Source organism: Monodelphis domestica, chromosome 5, assembly GCF_027887165.1.
Source record: "Monodelphis domestica isolate mMonDom1 chromosome 5, mMonDom1.pri, whole genome shotgun sequence".
Lineage (NCBI taxonomy): Eukaryota > Metazoa > Chordata > Mammalia > Didelphimorphia > Didelphidae > Monodelphis > Monodelphis domestica.
This window is the reverse complement of record NC_077231.1, coordinates 33,871,560-33,898,862: the sequence shown is the minus strand read 5'-3', so window position 1 is coordinate 33,898,862 and position 27,303 is coordinate 33,871,560. Positions and strand designations below refer to the sequence as shown.

Here is a 27,303-nt window from a genome sequence, read left to right as displayed (position 1 = left end):
GCTTAGTGTTGTTGATCCTGTACAATATATACGACTTGGAAAAGAGATAGTTAATATTTCATTATGTACCTCAGTAAAAAAAATTGGTGTCATAGAAAATCGTGAAAAACGGGGCAACGGCCCTAGCCCGGCTTGTGAATATAGAGTACTCCTTTGGTTTTCTGGTGATCTGTATGAGGTATTATCTGCATGCATAATTGGAAACTGAGGCCACGTGGTTAGTTTTATGGTCTCTAATTACTTTTACAAAAAGCTGTCTGTAATTTTCATGTTTTTCTTATTCAGACTCCTACTAATCAGGCATCAAGTGATTTCAGGTCATTATAAGTAGCTTGGAAAGACCTGGGTCTAGAAGGAACTAACAAAGTAGAGGCAAAGAATTAGGAGTGTAAGAGCCATTCCAGAGAAAAGAGATTCGACTAGGAAACGGGTGTTGGGTAAACATACATGGAGCCTACAACACTAAAGGGAAAGGATGCAATCTGCGCATGTTGTTGGGAGGGCCCAGAATTGGGGATATTGTGGGAATAGGGACAGAAAGTCGGCTAGAGGAAGCCAGGCTGATAGACAGGATTCTTATCCGTGGTGCTCTCCCTGGCTTAGTGGCTTCTCAGTCATTGTCATCGTTACAAAAGACTTATTAAGGATCTCATTTCATGTGATACCCTGAAGGGCATCCCTGACTTACAAATACAACTGTAAATACAACTCTCCTCCTCCCTGACTGGACAGAGACAGGCTGACTTGCAATGACATGGAGGACACACAAAGGGGACAAAATAAACACAGGAGAGACTGTGGCTTATTGCTTCCTAAATCCAAGCTGAGGGATCAAAGACAGAGACTGGGGGGCAGGAGCCCTAGTGGACCATGGACTCAGAGCAGGAAGGAGCCTCAGGGCCGTCTCCCCAAACCTCCTCCCTCCACACAGGAGGAACCTGAAGACCAGGAAAGCCATTCACTTGTCCCAGGTTACCCAGGGAGGAGGATTGCGGATGGGGCTCGTAGGCGGTGTGGTCTGAGATGCCTGTCCCCTTTCCCTCACCCTCTTTCTCTCTTGTGTCCCCACAGTCCCTGCTCAGCATTCCAGGGTCCCCGTTCCTTTCCCGCCACAACAGCAAGAGCAGCATCTTTAGTTTTAAGACACCTGGCCGGTTCCGGGATCCGGGGTCCGAGAACGAGTTTGCCGACGACGAGCACAGCACCGTGGAGGAGAGTGAGGGACGCCGGGACTCGCTCTTCATTCCCATTCGGGCCCACGAGCGGCGCAGCAGTTACAGCGGCTACAGCGGCTACAGCCAGGGCAGCCGCTCTTCTCGCATCTTTCCCAGCCTGCGACGCAGTGTGAAGCGTAACAGCACTGTCGACTGCAATGGAGTGGTGTCCCTCATCGGGGGCCCGGGGCCCACTATGGCGACGGGGCGCCTTCTGCCTGAGGTGAAAATTGATAAGGCAGCTACTGATAACAGTGTAAGGAAGTCCATGGATAGATCCAGCCTAGGCATGGCAGGCTCCCTTTCTCCCTTGTTTTCCAGGCCTTCTTTGCTGCCTGCCCTGTGTCTGTTTGTCTGAGACCTCTGTCCTTTTGTCCTTATTTCTCTGTCTTCATCTCCCTAATTCACACCTTCCATTCTCCTCTTCTTTTACTGTCTGTTATTTCCTTCTGGTTTTCATCTCATTCCCCTTCTTATTTAACATTATCCCTTTGTATCTTCTATCCCTTTCTCCCAAACTTCACTTCTTTGTTTTTCCTCTCTTTCTCCCCCCATTTCTCTTTCTTCATCTGTCTCTTTCTGTCTCCTTTCTGTCCCTCTTTCTGTCTGTCTCTCCTTCCCAATCATCTGTCTGCCTGCCTGCCTGTCTGTCTGTCTGTCTGTCTGTCTCTGTCTCTCTCTCTGTCTGTTTCTCTCTCTGTCTGTCTCTCTCTCTGTCTGTCTGTCTGTCTCTCTCTCTCTTTCTGTCCCCTCTCCTCTTCCTCTTTCTTCTCTCTCTAAATACCATCTTCTCTCTCTCTCTCTCTCTCTCTCTCTCTCTCTCTCTCTCTCTCTCTCTCTCTTTCTCTGTCTCTGTCTCTCTGTCTCTTACTCTTTCTGTCCCCTCTCCTCTTTCTCTCTTTCTTTTCTCTCTCTAAATACCATCTTCTCTCTCTCTCTCTCTCTCTCTCTTTCTCTGTCTCTGTCTCTTACTCTTTCTGTCCCCTCTCCTCTTCCTCTTTCTTTTCTCTCTCTAAATACAATCTTCTCTCTCTCTCTTTCTCTCTCTCTCTCTCTTTCTCTGTCTCTCTTTCTGTCTCTGTCTCTGTCTCTCTGTCTCTGTCTCTTACTCTTTCTATCCCCTCTCCTCTTTCTCTCTTTCTTTTCTCTCTCTAAATACCATCTTCTCTCTCTGTGTGTCTTTCTCTGTCTCTCTCTCTTTCTCTGTCTCTGTCTCTGTCTGTCTCTTACTCTTTCTGTCCCCTCTCCTCTTCCTCTCTTTCTTTTCTCTCTCTAAATACCATCTTCTCTCTCTCTCTCTTTCTCTGTCTCTCTTTCTCTGTCTCTGTCTCTCTCTGTCTCTTACTCTTTCTGTCCCCTCTCCTCTTCCTCTCTTTCTTTTCTCTCTCTAAATACCATCTTCTCTCTCTCTCTCTCTCTCTCTTTCTCTGTCTCTGTCTCTTACTCTTTCTGTCCCCTCTCCTCTTCCTCTTTCTTTTCTCTCTCTAAATACAATCCTCTCTCTCTCTCTCTTTCTCTCTCTCTCTCTCTTTCTCTGTCTCTCTTTCTGTCTCTGTCTCTGTCTCTCTGTCTCTGTCTCTTACTCTTTCTATCCCCTCTCCTCTTTCTCTCTTTCTTTTCTCTCTCTAAATACCATCTTCTCTCTCTGTGTGTCTTTCTCTGTCTCTCTCTCTTTCTCTGTCTCTGTCTCTCTCTGTCTCTTACTCTTTCTGTCCCCTCTCCTCTTCCTCTCTTTCTTTTCTCTCTCTAAATACCATCTTCTCTCTCTCTCTCTTTCTCTGTCTCTCTCTCTTTCTCTGTCTCTGTCTCTCTCTGTCTCTTACTCTTTCTGTCCCCTCTCCTCTTCCTCTCTTTCTTTTCTCTCTCTAAATACCATCTTCTCTCTCTCTCTCTCTCTTTCTCTGTCTCTCTCTCTTTCTCTGTCTCTGTCTCTCTCTGTCTCTTACTCTTTCTGTCCCCTCTCCTCTTTCTCTCTTTCTTTTCTCTCTCTAAATACCATCTTCTCTCTGTCTCTCTCTAACTTCTCACCCCCCCACCCCCCGTTTGTGCGCCTGTCACTTTTACTTCCCTCACCTGCTTTGACTGAATGCCTCTGGCCCAGCGGATGATGTTCTGATGGAATGAGATTGGTCACCACAATGACAGAGTCTGAGCCAACTGAAAACTACCACTGCCTCTTCTTCCTGAACTAATTGTTTTGGTCCTCCTAGGAAAACAGCTTGGAATTTAAAACTCCTCTTATCTAAATTTTTTTAATTGCTTCATTAATTTTTGCTCATTTTTAAGTCTTCTCTGGTAGAATGAGATAAGATTATCCAAGGATAATTGAGTGTCCGATGGGGAGACAGGAGAGAAAAGGAATGGGTTGATCAACTTTAAACAGGGTTTTGAAAAGAGTTTGAAATAGAAAAGACTTCACAGGAGGAAAAAGTGGGAAGTTAGGGCAGATATATGGAAGAGGAAGGAAAGGGAAGCAAAAGATGACATCTAATTAGACTACAAAGGAATTAGTTACATGTATTAGTTCCACAAAATCATCTGAGACTTGAGGTTAAGCATATTTGTTGAGAAGTCAGGATTTTAGCTTCCAGCTTTGTGGAAGCCATCTTTTCTGTCTGGTTTTTCAATTCCAAGCTGTTTAATTTTTTTTTCATTTTAAATTCTTGGCACCTAATTAGCCCTAGATCCTCCTCCCTCTTGCTTCTTGACTTTCCTCACTCCTCCCTCAGTTGGTATTAAATTTCTCTAAATAGCATGTCAGTATACTTTGTTCTAACACCTTAGTTCCTTCTAACATGGCATGGAGACACAACTCCTCTAATTAGCATGATGCATGCATATAGGCAACTGAACTAATACGGATGGTATGGTGTATAGTATAGAATTTTTATTTAAGACCATTCCATTTTAAGGCAATATTCAGGGAAGAGTTTGGAACAGTTGGAGTTCAGGGTTCCCTTGTCCCTCATTCACTACAAAATACAACCAATTAGAGGGTTTGGCTGTTTTGTATGGGTGATCTCAACAAATAAATCAAGAATTGCTTAATATGCCTCAGATCCTAGGTTTAAAAAGAAACATCCTCCTGAGTTTCCTCATTTACATTTTTGTTTGGATTTCATGAATTCTGTATCTGCAGCTAAACTTGGAACTTCCAGATAAATGGGGGAACAAGTCAAGTGTTGACAATGGAGAAAAATAGACTAGGAATAGGACCATTTCCCATGTTGGAGAGAAGCGATGGTGGTAGTGGTGGAGGGGGTCGAGGTGAATTTTAGTGGCCAAGTGAGCCAAGTTAGATTTAATGATTTTCTTTTAAAGAGAAGAGCTAGAAAAGAAGACAGCTCTGAGAAGGGATGTGGATCTCTGCTTGAATGCATAGGAGCAGGCTTCAAAACAGCATGTGCAATGTGTAATGTGGGTGTGAAATTGGGAGTCAGTTTATGAAATGTAAGGAGAGAGCAGGATGGGTATGATTCTAGATTCTAGTATGGGTCAAGCACTTGGCATATACTCTGTTGAATCGGAGTTCATTAAAATCACAGGCAATTTCAGAAAGAAGCAGATCAAAACAAGATTGGAGTGCCCAAGTGTGCCCAATCCAGGAGAAGATTATTTTTAAGTTAGATATGAAAAACTTGCTTAGCAATGAGAGTGAAATTAAATTCTTGATCTAGTCTTCTACAGACGTGATTAAAGATCTCTAGAGATCTTCAGCCAGGGGAAAAAACAACAACCAGACGTTGGAGGGGAAAGGTGTTTGTGTGTATGTGTATGTGTATGTGTGAAGGTAGGGACCAGTGTACCAGATACCATTTGATGTCATATTTGGCTAGAATTCAGCAGGAAGCTTCAGACCATTTGGTATTCCCGCAACCAAAGCTTGACTGATGAGGGTATTTTCAAAGTTCTGTACTAGAGATTCTCAAAGACTGGTTCAGAGACTAATAGTGACCCCCAAGTTGGTCTTCTGTATTCATCTTTTGTAATTTGAAAGTATCAAATATCTCTGTTTTATGATAAATATATTTTTATTCCTAGCATGAAGTAAGAATTATATTTAATAAAAAGTAGATGCCACATCATTGATGTTTCACTTAAAGCAATATCCTACTTCCTATTAGTTTAGATAGCAGAATCAAAGGTGTAACCATCCCTGTGCATAGCTGAGATAGAGTGGAAAAGTGGCTTATGGGAACTGATAATATGGAGGAACTAGAATGCTAGGAGGCATGAAGAGATGTCGGTATGGATGTTGAACTCCCCGAGGCAGGAGGTGGGACAGAAAGGAAAACTCCTTGGGAAAGAGAACATATCTTAGGAACCCCTCTATAACTCCAAGGAGGCTCTTGACCGAGTAGATACATTTGAATAGAGTGACCCTCAAAGGAGGAGATGCTGCTGATGGCTCTTGGGAACAAGCATACTCCTACTCTTTCTCCAGGACCAAGTTGTTAATGTTAGGGGGAGAGACGGCCACCTCTCGAGTGTCAGTGGGCAGAAAGAATCAGAAGGGAAGGTCTAAAGCCAAGGAAAGCTTGTTAACTTTGGAATGGAGATTCCAGGGGGCATAATGGAGGAGGCCAACTGAGTAGAAGTGGGGCATGAGAAGGGTAGGGTTGAGACGAACGGGGATGAGAGGATGGGAAGTGAGTCTCGAGGAGGGATGTGGTTCACATTCAGGCAACAATTCAGTAACACAGAGAATAGAAAAGGACAAATTGGTGTGCCGGTTGTGTTGTAGTTGTGTCTTTGTAGTGGTCCTGTGGGGCTGGGCAGGGGAAAGGCAGATGCACTTTCTGTATTTTGGGGGAGCAGGTGCAGGATTGCCTCCTTCATGTGTCTCTGCTACAGCATTCCCCGAGCACATACCCACTGATGAGGGGGAGCTGCCCTGGGAGTGCACTAGATGATGGGGAGAAACTTCCAGGATGATAATGTTGCTGTGAGGAAGCCAGATCATACATCGATAATTGAACGTGCTAACTAGGAAGATATAAAAACGGTGACAGAGATGCGCCCAAACCTCATCTTGATGTCTCTATGTATGAGGCAGTAAAGACTCTTTTTCATGAAGTCACTTGAATGGAGATCTGTTTCCTGAGGCTTTTTTGGCCTGCAGTGCACAAAATGATCCCAAGTCTGTTTAATTTTGGTGACCTACTGAAGGCCTTTTTGTAGGAACATTAATTATCCAGACAGAATAGCCTCCTTTTAGAAGCATTTTGTTTCTTAGATGATTGAAACAATTTCTCTTTTTAAAAAACCATCTATATAGCTAACTCCCAAATAACCTAAGGTAATGGAAGTTAAAGGAATATAGATGATTAAAATCCATGGAAAATTTTAAATCTTCTCCCTAATTGCTTTATCAGCCTTTCTCATCCAAACTCTAAGAAGAAGAATTAAGGGGAAAATGTACTTCTTCAGATAGAATCCTTTCAGCTCTCCTGCCTTTTCTGCAGTGATGACCAGAATGTAGACAGTTAAAGAAAAAGGAAGCAAAGGACCTGTACGATCTCTGAATTGGATAACCATCGACTAAAAGTCCAGTGTTTATTTAGATGGATTAAAAGATACAAAATATCTTTGGGGGGGAACCAAGATCCAGAGAAAGACCTGAGACAGGAATACCAACTGAGAGGCTCTTGGAGCAGTCTGGGGAAGAGGCAATGAGGGTGGAACTAGAGTGCTGTCTGTGCAAGTACAAAGGAGGAGAGAGATGCCAGAGATGTTGTAAAGATAGAAACAACAGGATTTGGCAATTGCCTGGATTTGTGCAATGAGTGAGAATGAGGAATTGAGAATGGCACACTGAAATTGTGAGCTTAGATCATGAGGTGATGGTGGTAACCTAGAAAGAAATAGGGAAGCTTGGAAAGAGTGAGTTTGGGGGTACAAATGAGTCCTGCTTGAACATGATGGATTTGAGACATCTACTAGGCAGCTGGAGATGCAGGACTGAAGCGCAGGAGAAAGACTAAAACTGGACATTTTGATCTAGCCGTTTTCCTTGTAGACATCATAGAATCCATGGGAGCTGATGAGGTCAGCCAGAGAGTGACTAGAGAAAAGAGGGAAGTCCAAGACCTTGCCTTGGAGTTCAGCAGGGTCAATGAGCATGACTTACATGGTATCCAGTAAAAGAAATTGAGAAGGAGCAGTCCAATAGCTAAGATGAAACCAGGAAAAAGTGGTTCCATGAAAACTGGAGAAAGTATCCAGGAGGAGGGCATTCAGCAGTGTCAAATGCTGCAGAGAGGTTGAGAAGAGACCCTTAGAACTGGGGTAGTCAAGAGATCACTGGTAACTTTGGAAAGAATGGTTTCAGTTGAGGGATGAAACCAGAAGGCAGATTTCAGAGAGTTTAGAAGAGACTGAGTGGGAGTAGAGGCAAAAAGAGAAGACAGCTTTTCCAGAAAGACTGGCTGAGATAAGAAGAGATACCTAGGATAATAGAAGTTTAGATGATGCCTGTAGATATAAGACAATAGTTACCAAATATGGGAAGAGGCCTAGGAAGGACTGGGGTTTTTTTGTTGTTGTTATTGAAAAAAAACTCAGGCATGTTTGTTTTATCAGAGAAAGAACAACCAGATGATGAAATTTAAAAGCAGATAGGGACACTGATACTGGAAACCACCCTCTGGGGAAGAATGGAAGGAATGAAGAGTTGGCATTAGCAAGGAAAGGGCCACCTCTGCATCAGAGACTGGAGTAAAGGATGTCATGGAGCTGATTAGTTCTGGTGAAAGATTTGTATGTATTTCATTGTGATGTTGGAAGTGCTGTAATACACATTTTAGCTCTGAAAAAAAAAAGGCAGACAGCAGCCAAGGATGGTAGATTCCCATTTACCTATTTCAATTTGAAATCTTAGTAAAATAATAATAATAAGCTGAGTTTCCCCAAGGAAACCTAATAAAATTTGGCATGAGCCCAAATGATTAAACGATTACCATCTGTGGAATATTGTAGGATGTAGAGAAAGAATCTTAGGAAAGGGGGGGGGGAGAGGGGATAGAGACAGAGAGAGAGAGACAGAGACAGAGAGAGAGAGAGAGAGAGAGAGAGAGAGAGAGAGAGAGAGAGAGAGAGAGAGAGAGAGAGAGAGAGAGAGAGAGAGAGAAAACGGATAGAGACAGACAGAGACAGACAGAGAGAGAGAGAGAGAGAGAGAGAGAGAGAGAGAGAGAGAAGAAAGGAGGATGAGAGAGACACAGAGAGAGAGACACAGAGAGAGAGAGACACAGAGAGAGAGAGAGAGAGAGAGAGAGAGAGAGAGAGAGAGAGAGAGAGAGAGAGAGAGAGAGAGAGAGAGAGAAAACGGATAGAGACAGACAGAGAGAGAGAGAGAGAGAGAGAGAGAGAGAGAGAGAGAGAGAGAGTTAACCCAGGAAGAACTGAGTTCAAGAGTGATATCTCATACAAACTGGTTGTGTGACTCTGGGCAAGTCACTTAACTTCTCAATGTTCTAGGAAACTCTAAGGCTGTAAGGTGCAGAGAAAATGCCAAGCTGCTCAGGAAATAGGACTACCTAAGATTTCAAAGTCTGATGGCTTTTTACATTTCAGGAAAACTTTGCACTTGGTTTTGGAAGAAATGGATTACTTGAACTATTCTCTAGTTTTTCTCTTCTGGAAAGTATATTAGTAAAATCACTGAGGAATTTGAGTTCTCAGTGATTTTACTTTCTTTGTCTTTGGAAGCAAATCTATCAAATCAGAGAACAGATTGTGGGGCTGCAGTAGGTGACTTCACATATTCTTTCTGTAATACTCTTTTTTTTTTTTTACCCTTACCTCCAGTCTTAGAATCAATACTATGTATTGGTTCCAGGGCAGAAGAGCTGTAAGGGCTAGGCAATGGGGATTAAGTGACTTTTCCAGGGTCACACAGCTAGGAAGTGTCTGAGGTCAGATTTGAATCCAGGACCTCCCATCTCTAGGCCTGGCTCTCAATCTATTTTGAGACACCTAGCCTCCCTATAACACTCCTTTATTTTCTCATAGAAGGGGTACAACTGCTGAATATGGTGGTACACACGTGTGTTCCCAGCTACCAGGCAGACAGCTCTAAGTTCTGTGTCATTATAGTGAGCCCCTTAGAGAAAGGGAGCCACCCTGGCTGCTTAATGGGGAACAAAGCAGATCAAGTCAGAAATGGAGCCCTCCAAGTTCTCGTGCTGATGAGACCATGGAGGACCTTCTGGCAGCTCCGGGTTACCTCTGTGGATGGGAATTACAGTCGGCGTGGTAGCAGTGTGGAAGTGGCGGTTTAGTAAGTCTTAGTTAAGAAGGCCAAAGATCATGTTGACTCTCTGATACTTTCTAGGGTCATTTCAAAATGGCCCTTGTAGAGAAGGAAGAGAAGGAAGGAGAAGGAGCTGCTCATCGGGTTATCCCGGTTTCTGTGGCGCTGGAATTCTTGGGCCTCCGTGCAGGCAATAGGAATGACAGGAGGATGTACTCAGAGAAAGCCACGGTGACCCTGAATATAGATCATTAACGAGGGCTGCGAGGTAGCCCAGTGGCTAGGTCTGGCCTCGGAGGCTTCCTGCTGCCGTGACCCTGAGCACATCACAGAACCCGGGTTTTCTAGCCCTTGCTGTTCTTCCGTCTTAGAATCGACATTAAGACAGAAAGGAAGGGAGAAGAACGCCAAGAACGTGTGTGCGCCCACGTGTATGTGTGCATATGTGTGTATGTGTGCGTGCATGTGTGTGCGTGTGTGTGCGTGAAGAATAAGAACCCCTATTTAGGCACACATTCATGTGTGTACAGAGATTTAAAACCAGAGGAGGCGGAGAGGCCCGCTCGCTACGCACAGGGAAGTTGAGCCTCGGAGAAAGGGAGCGACTTGGCCTGGGTCCTCCAGATATTCAGTGACCAGCCTCACGTGGGCTAGAAAGCCTCTTCCTGGCGGCCTCCAGTCAGTCCGGCGTGTATCGAAGCTGAACTAAGCCAGCTCCCATTTCCTCTCCACACGCCGAGGGCCCTCCAGCCCTCTGCGAGCTTTCCCCTTCTCTGTCCTCGGGACGGGCCTCGCTAGAGAGCCACAGTGAGAACAGAGGACGTCGTGTTGGATGTTGAGCCACCCTAGGAAGCCAGTGTGGAGAGTGGCGGTCCGGATATTAAAGGGAGCTAATGAGGAAAGCCGAGCTGCAGGCTCTGTCTTTCCGGTGCACGCCTGCCTCCCGCGGGGCAGCAGGTGTTCCTGGAGAAGGGCTCGGGGGTGAGTTCTGGGAGTTCTCCATCTTGTTGGGACTCTGCCGAGGAGCCGCCCCAGGAACGGGGTCTGGACGTGGCCATCACTTCCGGTACCTTCTCTTTCCTTTTTCTCGCCTCGGGGGAATCACGATAAGTGTGGCAGCTCTTGTTCAAGGTGAAATAGCGGTTTTTAAGCATGTGTCCACGTGTCCTCCTACTCCAGACTCAGTAGACAGTGTAGATGGGCTGGAGTCGTAGCAGGCCTGGCAGTGGCAGAGCAAGTGCTGACCGAGAGTTTGCCAGGAGTCACGGTTTTCCCAAGTGGATGGAAAGTGACACCAAAGATATTTGTTAGGATCGGGGCCAAGGTGGAAGCTAAGAAAACGGACATGATGTAAGAACTTGACTTCTTATACACGTGTCCGAGGCCGCTACATCACTCGTGAAGCGCCTTGAGATCGGGCAGTGGATCTGCCGGGACTAGGCCGTAGGCCACCTAGCCTGGGGCCCGGTCTAATGACTAAATCGGCTCATCCTTTCTGTCTCCCCAAAGTCCTCTGGGTAGCCAGCCCTCAGCAGATTCCTGGCTTCCCCTCGGGGGACAGACCCTCAAGGCCCCCCCATCCACTTACTGTCCCTGATCCAGGCCCACGCAGCCTGTAGAGGTCTCACCCAGACCGGGCGGCGAGCTTCCGCTAGCACTTTGGAGCATCTGTCCAGGAAGGCCCCACTCACCCGACTCGCTCCTTTTGCAGGCCACCACCGAAGTGGAAATTAAGAAGAAAGGCCCCGGCTCGCTCTTAGTCTCCATGAACCAGCTGAACGCTTCGTACGGGCGCAAGGACAGAGTCAACAGCATCATGAGTGTGGTCACCAACACGCTGGTGGAAGGTACGTAGTCTGGAGAGCCCGGGGCTTTGGCAAGCGCCCAGCTCCATTTGCCTGGCTCTTGCGGCCCTTCTGTCTCAGAATCTGTCTCAGACAGAATGTAAAGGTGTAGAAAAACAAATAAATCCATTAGAATGGAGGCCTGAGCATTTGGAAGAGCAGAATGAGGCAGAACAAGGAGGCAATGAAAGACGGCATCTTCCCGCACTCCTCTCCTTCTGACTGCCTATAACCCTAGGATTCCCCCTAAGCGTGGCCGCTTGATTGCTCTAAAATTGGGTCTCTTGAACTGTCCCCCACCACACCCATAAATGCATTTGTTGTGAGAACAGGGAGGGTGACACTGAGAGCCTCGTCTCATTGCTACCTGCCAGGCCGACAATGCTCTTGGTGCCATACTTGGGGCACAGAGGGCCGCTTAGGGATTACCCTTAGGCCATCATCAGCCTTCTTGTCAGTCAGATCCTCCCTCCTCTTTCCTCAGTGATTTGGATAAGGACATCCATACCTGAAGACAGGCCAGCTAGTTACAATGGTGGACAAATGGTCTAACGTGACACAATTTAATAGAGATCAATGTAAAGACCTGCACTGAGGTTCAAAAAATGAGCCACCTCCATGGAGAGGCCCCTCCCATCTGCCAGGGCCAAACTCTTGTCCGCTCCAGGCAGGAAGCCTCTGACCTGGAGCTGCCTCGGTCATCCCTGCCCATGAGCTCTGACTCTCCCCCAGGCCTGGGATGCTCTTGGCCCCACTTTAGGTGTCCTACCTTCTATAAGAGCAGGTGCTTCGTACTACTGTGCTCCTCTGTTGATCATCTCCAATTTATCCTGCTCATGTTTTGTTTGAAAGGGATTGCTTGTGTGTCCTCTTCCCCACTGGCCTGCAAGCTCCTTGAAGTGGACACTGTTTGGGGCTCTTTCTTTGTGTTCAGTCAAGTTCCTGGCACCTGGCAAATACTCGACCACTGACTGCCTTCCTGCTGCCCATCATCCTTTATCTACTCGCATAGCTGCATCCTTGTTCAGCACTCATCATTTCTGGCTTAGAAGAGAAGTCTTCTGGTTGGTCTCTGCTTCACTAACCGATCCCCCACACAAGCTGGATAATTTTTCTGTGGAATAAGGCTGACTCTGTGACTCCTTTTCAAAAACCTTCAGTTGTTCTTTATCAGCCTCAAGGTGAAAATGCAAAGTTGGCATTTAAATCCCTTCATGATCTGGCTCCAGTCTGACTTTCTCCTTACATCTCAGACTCTCCTTCTTATGTCATCTACCTTCCAGCCAAACTGTAGTACTAGCTAGTCCCTAAATCTTGTATCCCATCTGCCACTTTTTTGTATTTACATTTACCTGGAATACTCTCCCTCCCCGTCTCTGCCTCTGAGATCCTTACTCTCCTTCAAGGCTCAGCATGGGCAGCACTTCCACGCAGCCTTCTCTGACCTAGCACCACACGCTGTCTCTGTCTCTCTCATGATTGCTAATGCCCTCTCCCTCTGAAAATTGCATGCTTTTACCATCTGTATACATGTCATGTTTATCCAATGAAATGGAAGCATCTTGAATGCCAGAACAGTATTGGAGAAAGGGAAAAATGAGTGGTAAATGGAGTAGGGAGTAGAAGGTAGAATTCTTTCTTGTTGATCTCTTCTTATGCCATTCAGAGGCATTCTGCCATAGCTACTGTTGGCATCATCTGTCTGACGAGGACCTTAGAAAGCCATGACCCTAACTGAATTAGGAGGCCATGACTGTAGCCAAGGCCATCCTCCCCAATAGGTCTAGAAGCTGCATCTGTCTCTGAAAATATCCAAGGCAAAGTGAGAGAATCACCCCCAACTTGTATGTGGAACATCTCACTGATACATCTGCTTGCCCATTTCCTCCAAGCCAAATTCTTAGCCATCCCAGGCATATGGGGGCAAATGACTGTTTGCAAGGTTGTGAGTCATTTAATAAATCTCCCGATTCCTCTGGATTCTCTCCCAACTCACAGAACTCCAAATGCTCTTATTGTGACAGAAACAAGGAAAATTAGCGTAGGCTGCAAAATCTCCATTCCCAACGGACATGGACAAAGGAGCAAAAGGATACCCTCTGGAATCCCTTTTACATTTCTTTAGGAAATGGGATCCCCCTACTACCATCTCCAACCTAGTAAAGAGCCAGCTCCAAACTCCCATGCACTATTTCAACTCTGAAATGAGAAGTCACCGCATTCTCCAGCCTCCACATGCCAGCAAACAGCAGACTTTAGAGAATTTAAAAAAAAAAAAGAGGGAATGGACCCGATTTCCAAATATGTACTATAAGAATTTATGGAAATGAGAACCTTTTTTCCCCTTCTTTTTTGAGAAGAAAACTATATTTACCTTGGGGAGGGGTGAGTTCTAAGGAAAGGAAGCCAAAGCAAGTTGTTTTGTTTTGTTTTTTTTTAAACAGACTTCCTTCCCCACGCAGACTCCCACATGACATTCACTGTGGCCCTAAAATCTGTCGAACCAAGGCAACCATTTTCCTAGCAACTAGGCAGCCAATCAGAAATCCCAGTCAAAACTACTTCACCTAAAACAAAGCTATTAACATGAGCACCTCATGGTCAGAATGAAGAAAGGTAGACTTGATTTGCTCTTGGTAAAATAGCAGAGAATCTTTTTTCCAAATATCAAATTTTTCTCATTTGCACTAGGAATAAGAAAGCCTATAAATTTATTCCTATAGAAATACTATCTTGTTCCAAGGACAAGCCACCTTTCAAAATTGTACCTCCTGGAGAATACCATCTAGTGGCTAGATCTTGTATTCTTTGGCTAACTCAGCCTGTAGGCTGAGGCTTAAGAAGAAGAGAGGAAGAATTGTCAGCATTGCCTGACTGGCTTAGCATCGATTCTCTCTTTGTCTCTGTCTCTGTCTCTGTCTCTCATATATATCCCCTCTATTTTTAGGCTCTTGGAATTTTGTCACTGATGACGGATTACTATAAAAACCACCTCAAAGCTCCTTCTTTCTAGTTTCCCCCAATTCAGGGCTCCTTTTAAAATATACCTAACAGAATTATCCAGCCTCTCTCTGCCTGCACCATTCCGTTCACAGGAAGCTTGCTGCTCTTCAAAGCAGCTTGTGCGATCATTGGATAATTCTGGTAAGATGTTCTTCCTTATATGGAGGTGAAATTTGCGTCATAGTAACTCCTCCACGTAGAACTAGTTCTTCCCACAGAAGTCACATGGAACATCTGTTTTCTTTATATGTGACAGTTCTCCATCGATTTTAAGACAGCCATCATGTCCTTCTCCTGCCCACAGCTTTCCTTCTCCAGACTAAATCCCCCCAGTTCCTTCTGCTATGCCTTATATGACGTGGCCTCCAGATTTAGGAGCATTGGGTTGAGAACTGGAGTTCACCAAGTACAAGGAGACTCATTGATGAGCTCAAGTTCACAAGTTCACAAGAAATAAATAGCATTTAATAACTAGTGTTTACATAGTTTTTTAAGGTTTGCAAAACACTTTGCATATATTATCTCACTTGATGCTCACAGTAGTCCTGTGAAGTAGATGAGGAAACTGAGGCTGAGAGAGGTTTAGTGATTTGCCCAGGGTTATTTAGCTACTAAGTATCTGAGGTAGGATTTGAACTCAGGTCTCCGTGACTCCAAGACCAGTACTCTGCATAGCCCTTCTGCCTCAACTGTATTGCCTTCCTGGTCATCTTCATATTATCATTTGCCAGTGTCCCTGTTAACCTGTGATTCTAGAACCAGGTATAATTCTAATACAATTAAGCCTCTGTATCCATGAGGAACATGGTTCAGGCCCTATTGTGAGCTGCTAAAATTGCAGATATAAGCAAATACCCGCTCACCCCATATATAATATGATTTTCTATACTTAGATTTTCTTAATAAACTTTAATTGATAAAATAAACACACAGTGAGACATCACCAACATTAAATACAGTAACAAAGAAGTACATTATTATACAGTGTGGTATAGTATTACCCCATTATCTGTGAGGGATACATTCCAAGACTCTCCCTTCCCCCAGGGGATGCCTGAAACCGTGGATAGTGCCCAGCTCTATGTAGGTAGTTCTTGCTTTAACTTTTAGCATCTATGTGTAATAGTCAAAATTAAATTATGAGGCTGCTAGTAGCTTTAGTAACTTTATTACATCAAAGTAGTGACAGTAAAGAGAGTGAAATATAGGAAACAGGTAAAGAATTGCTTCGCTTAATACTCTATCTGCTGTTCTGATGGATTGAAGCTCACTACCACAGCCAAAAGAGTACAAGAGCGAGCCTTGGTGTCGCCTTTATAAGCAGTTTTCTCCACCCACTAGCTCTCCTATGTCACATCTCAGGAACCATTATCGTTCTTTAATTTGCCTAGCACTGCCCAGTGGGGCAGTGCCTGTGGGATCAGTTTCCCATCCTGTTGGTTTCAACTTCCTTTCTCTGAATGCCTGTCTATACCTGTACATCTCAATGGTAAACGACCTCTAGGTCACTGATTGATGACATAAAACAAAGGGAAGGGAATTCCCTTCCCACATATATTAAATTTCCACTCTACTGGCCCTCAGCTCTGTGGCCTGCTACACTCCCCCCGCCAAACACCAACAACACCAACAATAAAAACAATCCTCCAAGTGAAGCACAACTGACCACTGCTAGAGACCTCCAACAGAGAGAGGAGCCCTGTGCCTCACTCTCCCCAGCAGACCTTGGATAAATGAAACACAGAAAGGGGGGACAACTGTATAGCAAAGAATTTGGGAATATCATTCTTTCAAAACAAATTACAATTGCTTTGAGGTGGTCGGTTGCTTTTTTCTTACTTTTTAGCAATCTGAGCCTGTGACCAACTAAAATTTCATCTAAACTGTAGTCAAATTCATCTCTGTCCCACATTCTTTACATATGTAATAATTTTAACCAAATACATTAATCTCTGTTAAAATTCTTCCTTAGTATGAGCTCATTGTCCCACCACAATGATATATTTTGGAATCTGAGTCTGTCACTTGGTTAATTGGACAAATTATATAACCTTTTGGGGCCTCAGTTTCATCATCTGTACACCATAAATTTGTGATCGTATGAATTCCCAGTTTTGTGTTATCCACAGATTTGACAAACATTCTTGCCTTATCATTATCCAAACTGTTTGTAAAATGTCTTTTAGGGTAGGAACAAGGAGAGCCCTAATTAGAAACTTCTCTTCAAGTTCACATCAGTCCATTAATGCTTTGGGTTTTTTTTAATTTTTAGTATTTATTTTATTCAGTCAAGATACCCCTTCTCACCCTTCTACCCTGATTCTGATCCCTTTCTCTCTTTTGAGAATACACGAAAAACACTAGAAACATGTATAGTCAATGAAATAAAATTCCAAATGGCTGTAGCCAAAAAACATTTCCCATTCTACATTTTGAGTCCTTTTCAGCATTCATTAGTCTTCTGGAATCCTAGCTGATCATTACTCTGATAATGGTCCAGGATAATAGTATTCCATAACATTTATATACCATCATTTGTTCATCCATTCTTCAGTTTACAGGTACCTCCTCAGATCACCCTTGTTTACCACCTCAAAAAGTGATATAAGTATTTTTGTGTATTTTTTTCCTTAGAACCTATCCCTCAAAAAAAAAAAAAAAGAACCTTTCCCTCCTTTAATATAGCTTCTTTCTTATTCCCCTGCCTCACTCTTCTTCTTTCTGTCCTATTTTCCTATTGAGTGAAATGTATTATGTGTGTATCTTCTTTCTTTTTTTGACCAGGTCAGATGACTGTGAGGTCTGGGTATCAGTCACTCCCCCACTTCCTCCTCCTTGTTTGTGTAGAGATCTACTTGTCATCCTCTTTCCTTCCCCTTACTCCACCCCTAGTGTATTCCTCTTCTCCTCTCTTTCCATTCTTAAGATTATCAAGACATTGATCATTAACACATGTAAAACCCAGTGGAATTGAGCATTGGCTATGAGAGAGGGATGGAAGGAGGGGAGGGAAAGAATATGAATCATATAACCATGGAAAATTTTTCTTAATTAATCAATTAATTAAAAATGAAAAAAAAGATTATCAAGATATAACATAGTCACTCATAAGCCTTATCTAACTGTAATATAAATAATTTATCCTTGTTTAGTTCTTTATCATGGTTCATTCATATTTTTCTTTTTGTATTTCTCTTTACTCCTGTGTTTAAACTTCAGACTTCTCCAGAGCAGTCTTTTTTCATCCACAATTCTTGGAAGGCTTCTCTTTCATTAAGGGCCTGTTTTTTCCTCTGTAGCATTATACTCAGTTTTGCTGGATAAATTATTCTCGGCGGTAAGCTCCTATTCTTCACCTTGTGTTGGAATATTATATTCCAAGTTCTCTGTTTCTTTATAGTGGTGGCTGCTAAATCATGTGTGATCTGGACTGATTCCTTAGTGCTTGAATTCTTTCTTTCTGACCTCTTAAACTATTTTTTTTTTAATCTGGAATCTCCAGATTTTGGCTATGATGTTCCCAGGAATTTTCATTTTGACATTTCTCCTAGGAGTTGACCAGTGGGTTCCTTCACTTTCTCCTTTGTCCTCTGGTTCTAGAAATATGGGTAGTTTCTTTTGAGATGTCTTATAATATGATCTCTAGTTTCTTTCTTTTTTCTTTTATTATAACATTCAGATAGTCCAATGAGTCTTAATTTTCTTTAACCTTCATTTGTTTTTCATGACAATTGTTTTTGATATGAGATATCGTATATCTCCTTTTATTTTTTCAGCCTTTTGACTTAAAAAATTTCTTGTTGCCTCTGTGGAGTTATATGTTTCTTTTTGGTTCATTTTCATCTCCAGGGAATTTCTTGCTTGGTCAAGATTTTATATATCTTATGTCAAGCTGTTAATTCCTTTTACACCTCTTTCTTCCATAGCACTCATTTCTTTTCCAATTTTTTACTCCATTTCATTTTGTTTATAAAAGCATCTTAAATTCTTTTTTAAACTCTTGCTTCATATTTTCTAGGAATTCTAGTTGAACTTTGGCCCAGGCTGTGTTTTGCTCTGAAGTATTGCTTATACATGTTTTGGAATCATTTTTATCTTCTACTGCAGTTTGCTGCATCCCTAGTTTGAATTCTGCAATACTGCAGTTTGCTGCATCCCTAGTTTGAATTCTGCAACTTCCTTATCTGGGTTTGGATCCATGTAAAAGTAAACTGCTTCTGGACTTAGTCCCTGTCATCTTCTTGGAAAGTTCTTTTGGTTCAGGGCAGCAGAATTGTAGACTTCTCTTTTGTCTTGGTTTCCTGCCTTGGTTATTCCTTTGCAAGTGGGACCTTGCTCTGTGCCTGAGGTCTAAGCTATATCACTGCTGCTGCTGGCAAAATTTTGAAGTTCCTCCTTTCCCTGTATACAGCTCAAGGCCTCCCTACCCAGGAATGACTTTCCATTGCACAGGTGACTTCCTCACTCCATCCAGGATCTATGACCTGGAAATTGGTAGTGGGCTACCAGACGGTCAGTTGGCATCTGTCTCTGTTGCAGTGACTCCAGTATGGGTCTGGGGGTGCCCTTCTGAGTCTGGGACCTCCTTTTACATTGGTGCGTAGCTTCTACCTAGACTTTGGAATGCTCTGTAAAGTATGGTGTGTCCCCAGCTAGACTACTCATTCTCAGTGTCCATAGACCTCCCTTATGTCACACTATACTAGACAAATGACTCTGTGACTTTCTGGATTTTGCTCCTCAGGATTTGATCTTGTGTATTTTCTAGATCTGTTTGGAGGACTTTGTGGAGGGAAGCTCACTGTACTGCTTGCTTCTTTCTACTCTACCTCCCATAAATTCTCTTTTGATACAATTATTTAACCAGCTACAAATCTACCTAGGTGTACTATAATCCAGCCCACATATCTCCATTTTATACATAATGATGTTATGTGGGAGATGTAGTTAAATACCTAACTAAAATCAAGATTCATTGTGTCTACTGCTCTGTCAACATGGCAACCCTTTCAGAAAAGGAAATGAAATTAGTTTTAATCCTTTTATTAGCTCTCCTAAACCATTTGTTTGATAAGCCATTCCAGAGTTTTGCTGACTCTGAATTTACCATTCTGTTATTTCCAGGGGCCAGCTTTTCCTCTTTTCTAGAAATCAGAATATTTTTTTTCATATCTATCTTGTCTATATCTTGTTTGTACATAGTTGTATACATGTTGTCTCCCTCATTCAACTGTGAGATGTTTGAGAGCAGTGGCTATCTTTTGCCATTTTTGTATCCTGAGCACTTAGCATAGGGCCTGACACACTAGTTAGTTAATAAATCCTTTTCAACCAATTGATAATCTATAATCTTCTAGCTCCTCTCCCATTTTCCACAATTACTTTTCTCCCTGAGACACCTCATGAACAGACCTGATGTATTAATGTTAAGACACCATTTTGATTTACCATTTTATTCTCAGATACTTTCAGTGGTTCCCTGATACAAGATAAATTCCCAACTCTGTAGTCCTGTCTTTCAATTTCTCTTGAAATCTAATCCCAATCTATATGATGCTCTACCCCAACACGTACTTTTATCCAAGTGGAAAAACTTCCTGTTTTTCCCAAACTATATCAGGCTTTCATTTCTGTGTTTTCATTCACTCTACTTGGAATTCCTTCCCTATATGTTCAGTTGTACCAGCAAAATAAATATGAAAATGCCACCTAAATTAATTTACAGATTCAGTGTTGTGTTATTTAAACTTCTAGACTTTATGTTAAGGATACAAAGAAAAAGCAAAAACATATACCTTGCTTCAAAGAACTTATATTAGAGAAGATGATATGAACATTCAGAGTAAATGCAAGGTCTCTTTCAAGAAAAGGCACTAGTAGCTGGGACTGAGGAGGATGGATAGGAAAGGCCCCTAGTAGAAGATGGCTTTTGAGCAAAGTTTTGAAGGAAACATGGAATTCCATGTTGTTATTTTTTTTTAAACTCTGAGAGATAAAGGTGAGAGTGGAAAAATTCCAAAGACTGACAGCCATTACTAAGCCATGGAGACAGATGAAGAATCTCTGTGTCACTAATATTTTTTTGTTTATTCTTTTTACATTTTTCTTTGTTATATTCCAGTAACAAATCTACACATAAGTTTTCCATGGTTACATAATTCATGTTGTCTCCTCCCCCTATTCTCTCCCCTTTCCTGTAGTTGTATATGTCACTAATATTAAGAGAAATGCAAATCAACATAGCTTTGAGGTTTCATCTCATGCCCAGCAAATTGCATAAGGTAACAAAAAGAGGAGAATAGTCAATGTTGAAGGAATATATGGAAAATCTAACATACTAATACCCTGTTGGTAGAGCTGTTCTCGTCCAACCAGTCTGGAAAACAATTTGAAGTTATGCTAAGAAGTGATTAAATGGCCAGACCCTTTGACACCAAGATCCCTCCACCAGGCACACACTCCAAGGAGGTCAGGGATAAACTCTCTCATGTATAGCAGAATACTTAAGGAGATATTTTTTAAGAAGTTACTTTTTTCTAGTAGCAAAGACCTGGAAACAGAATATAGATGACTATTGATTGAGGAATGACTAAATAAATTGTATTCCATGAATGTAATGGAAACATAAGAAACAACAAATATGAAGAGTATGAAGAAGCTTAGGAAGATGTGAACATATACAAAGTGAAATAAGGTGAACCAATACAATAGCATTCATAATCACTACAACGAATAGGGAAAATGACAAAAAATCTAAATGGAATGCTGTGTAATTATGACTCCAAAGAAGTGATGAGACTTCAACTCCTTGCCTTCTTTACAGAGCTGGGAGACTTACAGTTGTGGGACATTTCAAATACTGTTGAACTTTATTGGTGCTGGGTTTTGGTTTTGTTTTTTTTTTGCTAAAAAATGTCCTCTTTTATTTTTGTATAAGAAATGTCTATGTGAGGGAAAGGGTAAAGAGATCTTGGAAAGCATGGATGAGGTAAAAACAAGTCAGTGACTTTTTTTTAATCCCTCCCTGAAAAATCATAGAGGTCTGGAATCAATTTTCAATTTTTGACTTTTTCCCCTAGCACCCAACACTGTGCCTTCATATATTTGGCATTCATTAATTGTTTTTTCATTTGATTGTCTTTCTCTTTTGTTTAAGACTACCATGACACTGGGCAGCTAGGTGATGCATGGATAGAATACCAGATCAGGAGTCAGGAAGACTCATCTTCCTGAGTTAAAATCTGGCCTCAGGCACTTAATAGCTGTGTGACCTTTTTGCCTCAGTTTTCCATCTATAAAATGACCTAAAGAAGGAAACAGAAAACCACTCTGGTATCTTTGCCAAGAAATCCCCTTATGGGGTCATGAAGAGTATGATATGACTGAAAATGACTGAATGACAAATCATATTAGTGGTGTGTGTTTATCTGTAATCTTGTGCTGGTCATTCTAATTCTTTCCATTCAGTGAAACAAAAATTGTGTGTCGAGGAAAGTTTGCTCCCATGAAAAACATTTAGGGTCTTAAAGTGTGATCATTTCTCTTCATAGAAGATCAGAGAAGCTCATGCATTATCAATTCAGTGTTATAATCTAGGATCACCAATAGTGGCTTTCTTTTTCTTCCCTGCCTTATTAAGAGGTGTTCCCTCTGTTCTTAACCTGCTACAGAGTTAGAAGAGTCTCAAAGAAAGTGTCCTCCATGCTGGTACAAATTCGCCAACACTTTCCTCATCTGGGAATGCCACCCCTACTGGATCAAACTAAAGGAGATTGTGAACATGATTGTTATGGACCCTTTTGTGGACTTGGCCATTACCATTTGCATTGTCCTGAACACCCTGTTTATGGCCATGGAGCACCATCCCATGACACCACACTTTGAGCACGTCTTGACTGTAGGAAATCTGGTAAGGTAGAGCCCTGTCTCTCGATTTGTTATTTAAACATGGTTAATCTTTATCCTCTAGAGGAAACCCTTTCTTGGTGTCTACTGGTCACAATGCATGGCTGAGGGACTTGGATTGGTAGAAAAGAAAACAATAGTTAATTGGAAGGCGGGTGTAGTCACAGCCATTCCTAGGAGACTTGGCGATCCTTTGACTCCTTCCTCTCTTTGGAGCACTTTAGAGATGTCTCATGAAGCTAGATGATGATAGAATGGGAGGCATGATGCACTGGGTTGGTTTCAGGAACCAGAGAGCCAAGGGCTTTGGGGTTCTCATCCTTTCTGTCTCTTCAAAATGTATCCCAGCCCACAAAAACACATTTTCTTCCAAATTTTAGTAGCAAATGCCACAGACCAGAATGCTTCTGTGCACCAAATGGTACTATGGCTCGCTTTTTTCCCCGGCAACTCTTGACTACCAACATAGGGATTACCATGGGTAAATATTTAACCCAGAGTGGTTTTATTTTGCCTTCTAGCTTATGAGCCACTAGAATCTCATCCATACCAAATTCATCATAATGTTAGCCTGAACTCAAGATGTAATTAGGAAGATAAATATGCTGAAGGAGAAAAAATTGCATGATATTTTGAAGTCAAATAGAAGTGGTTTGGATTATCTATACCTCTGTCTCTATTACTGAACAAATTAAGTCAGCACTACTCAACTAATTGTAGAAATATTTGACTAAAGGAGATAGATCATCTGATTTCTGTCATTCCTAGGGAGTGGCATCAGAAAACTCTGATCAGGCAGCTTATTGCATAAATTTGGTTATACTTCAAGTTGGGTAATGTCCCCTCAAACATCACATACAATTAAGATTTGATTTCATTTTGGGGGCATAGAAAGGGAATGTTAGTTCTAAAACTAGCACTATAAAAAGGTCTTGCTGTTCTAAATCAGTGTTTCCCAAGCTATTTTGGCCACAGAAGATGGTTGGGACTCGAAATACGTGAAATTAATCCATTAATGTTTCTTTGGGGAGATCTGGTAGCATAGAATACCCTCAGAGACAAAGGCAAGTTAAGGAATTTTGGAGTACGGTAAGTGAAATCAGACCTGTTTTTGGATTGGGGGGAATGCTGCATTGTATAAAAAATTTTATATAAAATTTCACATTTAATATTCTGTAAGGAAAGTCATTAGCATTCTAGTATTCTCCCAGAAACTCTCTTGTCATCGGGTACGATATGCAGAAGAGTTTGGGAAAGGCTATTTGTGCCTAAATGACCCGACAGCCTGTCACATGGGGCTGCCTCAGTGGCTTCCCCAGCCTGTAACCTGAGGACATAATAAGGCTAATTTAGAGGTCTCTTATTTATGGTAAAGATTCGTTGCTTTGGCAGCCTGGGCGAATTCTTATTATTCAGGATTGAACTCTTCATGTGCCAGATGAAAGCAAAGCAGCCTCTTGACTGGAGAATGCAGGCTCTGTTTAACCAGTTCTACATATTATTAAATAAATGCTCCATAAATTTTACTTAACTGTAGTACCTTTGGGGAAAAGGATGTCACATAACATTACGAAAAGCCTGTGTCTCTGTTAGAGATTAAATAACAGAGTTTCCGCCTTTCTGACCTTCATTTTGGCATCCTCCCACCCCCACCCATGCCTTTATTTTGGGTCCGTGGATCCCGGTTCTCCAAGGAATTGTTAGAGAAGTTTTATTGATCTTTTGTTTTCACATCACAATCATTTCTGGAACTACAACCAGCCCCACCTTAGAACTCTTCTTTGTAACAAAGAAATGGAGAAAAATAAAAGAAATAGCAAAAATATCTGATGGTATTTGCAATATTAAGTAGTCCTAGAACTCTCCACTTGTCTCCAGAGAGAAAGTAAATATGTTTCCTCCATTTTCAAAGACCTGTATTGGTTCCTGTGTTTACTATGGGTTTAGCTATAGTTGAATCTTGTTTTCTTTTACATTATTGTAGTCTTTGTAATGGAGTACTAATACTAATAACTGAAGAACAACTTGGTTGTAAGTGATTTTGGCTAAGCAGTTAAGAAGGCAACACGGGGCAGCTAGGTTGCACAGTGGCTAGAGCACCAAGCTTGAAATTGGGAGAACCTGGGTTCAAATGTGACCTTGGACCTTGTTTAGCCGTGTGACCCTGAACAAGTCACTTAAAACAAATTATCTAGCCTTCTGTTTTGGAATGGATGGATTCTCTGTACCAATTCCAAGATAGCAAATAAGAGTTAAAAAAAAAGGCAACAGAACTCTCCCAAATCAAAAAGGGGGAAATTGGAGTAATTGAAAGGATTAGGACAGTATAAGTGGTTAATTGTGGAAATTGAGTGAGCCATGCTGACTCTGTCTTATGACTTAATTCTGGAGCTACTTTAGTTCTCTTTCTATTCAATTATGGGCCTAATCCAATTTCCGTTTTATAAGAAAAATGTATTCGACTATGAAAATTGAGAGAAAACCCAACTGCATTGTTTGAACCTAATCCTGTGTGGCTGGAAAACATGCCCCTGGTATTTAGACTCTTACCTGAGGAGTGAAGGCCTGTTGATCAGAAATTACATCAGACCCTAAAATGGATGGGAGGAATTTTCTCAAAGCTGTGCATGCCAGGCAACCCCAAACTGGCCCCACACGGACCAGTCACTGTTTCCATGTCCCTTTGATTATTGACAGGTGCTTGGGGGAGTGGGACCCCCTTGTCCCTGAATTCAGGGAAGTGTACCTGCTCATTCTCCCCTTTCAGGCTGGGAAAGTCCCTAATCTTTCCTCTAACTAGAAATCAGGTGGATAAATGCTGAAGGGTCCCCTTTTAGCCAATCGGCCATGGTGGCCATCTTTAACGCCTGTCTCTCCCTGCTTTTAGGGCGTAGGCCTAAACTAAGGGAAGGGTTTGGCCGTGATTCGCTGGGCTGTGGCACGCATTGCTCGATGGAGTGATGGGCCCAGGAAATGGAGCCTGTATTCCCTCATTCGTTTCCTGCTTTGCTCGCGACCTCTTCTGCTTCCCTCTTTCCTCGCGCCACTTCCCACGAGGCGCCCCCGCGCCTCTGAAAGGCGTCATTTCTAGGTGGGCACAGCCAGCTCCTGGGCCACGATCCGCTCGGACGTGACTCAGAGAACGGGCGCCGCGTCCTTCCCAGCTTCTTGCGGCCACAGATACGGCCCTTTTTCTGTCCGACGTCGGAGTCCTCCCTGCTGGACGAGGGAGTGGTCTGCGCCTCGGAACACACCTGGTCCTGGGAAGTGCTGTTGCCTTTGTAACTCACCGTAGCGGAGCCCGTCACAAGGCCCGGAGGTGGCTCCATCGTCCTGGGCTCACCCACAAGGCCGAGGCGCCCTGTCTAACACGGATTAGACTCGGCCCTCCCTTCCCGGTGTGCATACTGATAGCGGGGACACCCATGAGCTGGCGGGAAGTGGCTTGGTCAGCAGAAAAGAGCAAGGCCGAGCAACTGGCTCATCTCAGGGGCCGCTTCACCCCGCCTCACAACTCTGCACTCTTGACTCTTCTCTTTTAGTCTCCGTGTTCGGCGAAAATGACGTTGCCTTCAACATAGTGCAGTTCATTCAATCCTAGCTCACCCCACGTTCATTCCATTTTAGTCTCCTTGATGAGATGCTTTGAGATTGGAGAGTCCTCGTGTCATCCACAACATGCTTGTTTGGTTTTTTAAACACTTACCTTCCAGCTTGGAATCAATACTGTGTATTGGTTCTAAGGTTAGGCCATGGGGGTTCAGTGACTTGCCTAGGGTCACAAGGGTCTGAGACCAGATTTGAACCCAGGACCTCCTGTCTCTAGGCCTGGCTCTCAATCCACTGAGCTACCCAGCCGCCCTAACAAGTTTTTAAAAGAGTTGGACTTTGGGACAGTTATTTGGCTTAGAAGATTGAGAGTCAGGCCCAGAAATGGGAGGTCCTGGGTTCAAATTTCGTCTCAGACACTTCCTAGCTGTGTGACCCTGGGCACTGAACCCCCATGGCCTAGCCCTTACCAGTCTTCCACCTTGGAACCACTACACAGTATTGATTCCAAGATGGAAGGTGAGGGCTTAAAAAATAAATGAATGAATGAATTAGACTTTAAATGAAAAAATATTATTCCTCTTATCTGATTAGTTTGTAATACATGTTCCCCAGTCAGCTGCCAAATACTTATCAAAAACATGTACCAGCACTGCAAACTCTTAGACACTGGAAGCGGAAACCTCAGTCAGAAATCACAGCATCCGCCATCACAACTTATTTTACATAATTCCCGTGGGAGGAAAGGGGAAGAAAAGGGTCCAGCCTCTAAGAAGCCTGCATTGACCGTAAGCAGGAGTGAACAAGGGATCTGAGAGGCTCGTGTAAAGAAAGGAAATGACTCTGTTAGACTACGTGATGCTTTTGAACCAAAGTCAAGCTGTAAGGCGGGCTTTTAAGGCTGAGAGATCATGACTGAAATGATAGCTTTGTCAACAAAGGTGGGGAAATGGAGCGAAGGGAAGGAAGGCTTCAGGAGAAAAAAGCCAAACTTTCCCCTCACCACATTGGCTTTCAGGTGACTCTGGGAGCCAAGTAAAGAGGAGTACTCTTGGGCAGTGGCAGGGATAAGACTGAATGAAGGGACCATCATGATGTTTATGTTTAAACAAGGAAAACGTTCTATTCTAATTGTATGTTTTTCCCTCTTGTCCTTCCTCTCTCCTTCCCTCTTCCCTAGGTTTTCACTGGAATTTTCACAGCAGAAATGTTTCTGAAGCTCATAGCCATGGATCCCTACTATTATTTCCAAGAAGGTTGGAACATTTTTGACGGATTTATTGTCTCCCTCAGTTTAATGGAACTCAGTCTAGCAGACGTGGAGGGGCTTTCGGTGCTGAGATCTTTCCGTTTGGTATTCTAAATTTATTCCTTTTCTTTAAAAACTTCTTATCTTGTTCTTACCTTTTATAAAAGTCAAATCTGATAACCTCAGAATTCCTACATTATATTCTACCCCCAGAATCCAAGAGATGGAAAGGTTCTCTAAATTCATCCAATCCAAATCCTTAATCCCTTTTCCAATTTCTTTTGA

The 27,303-nt window shown here is 42.8% G+C and overlaps 1 protein-coding gene across 4 annotated transcripts in view; it reads left to right on the top strand.

The window, feature by feature from the left end:
• The window catches only part of SCN8A (sodium voltage-gated channel alpha subunit 8), a 223,109-nt gene that overhangs the window by 146,553 nt on the left and 49,253 nt on the right, over positions 1–27,303 (top strand). For all 4 annotated transcript variants that reach the window (XR_008912050.1, XM_056798197.1, XM_056798195.1 and 1 more), the window contains exons 12-15: positions 1,072–1,437; positions 11,180–11,315; positions 21,986–22,224; positions 26,950–27,123. Coding sequence is in view for 3 of the 4 variants with exons in the window: in XM_056798197.1 (XP_056654175.1) it covers positions 1,072–1,437; positions 11,180–11,315; positions 21,986–22,224; positions 26,950–27,123 (915 nt within the window). In the remaining variant the exon portion in view is untranslated. The remainder of the gene's footprint in view (positions 1–1,071; positions 1,438–11,179; positions 11,316–21,985; positions 22,225–26,949; positions 27,124–27,303) is intronic.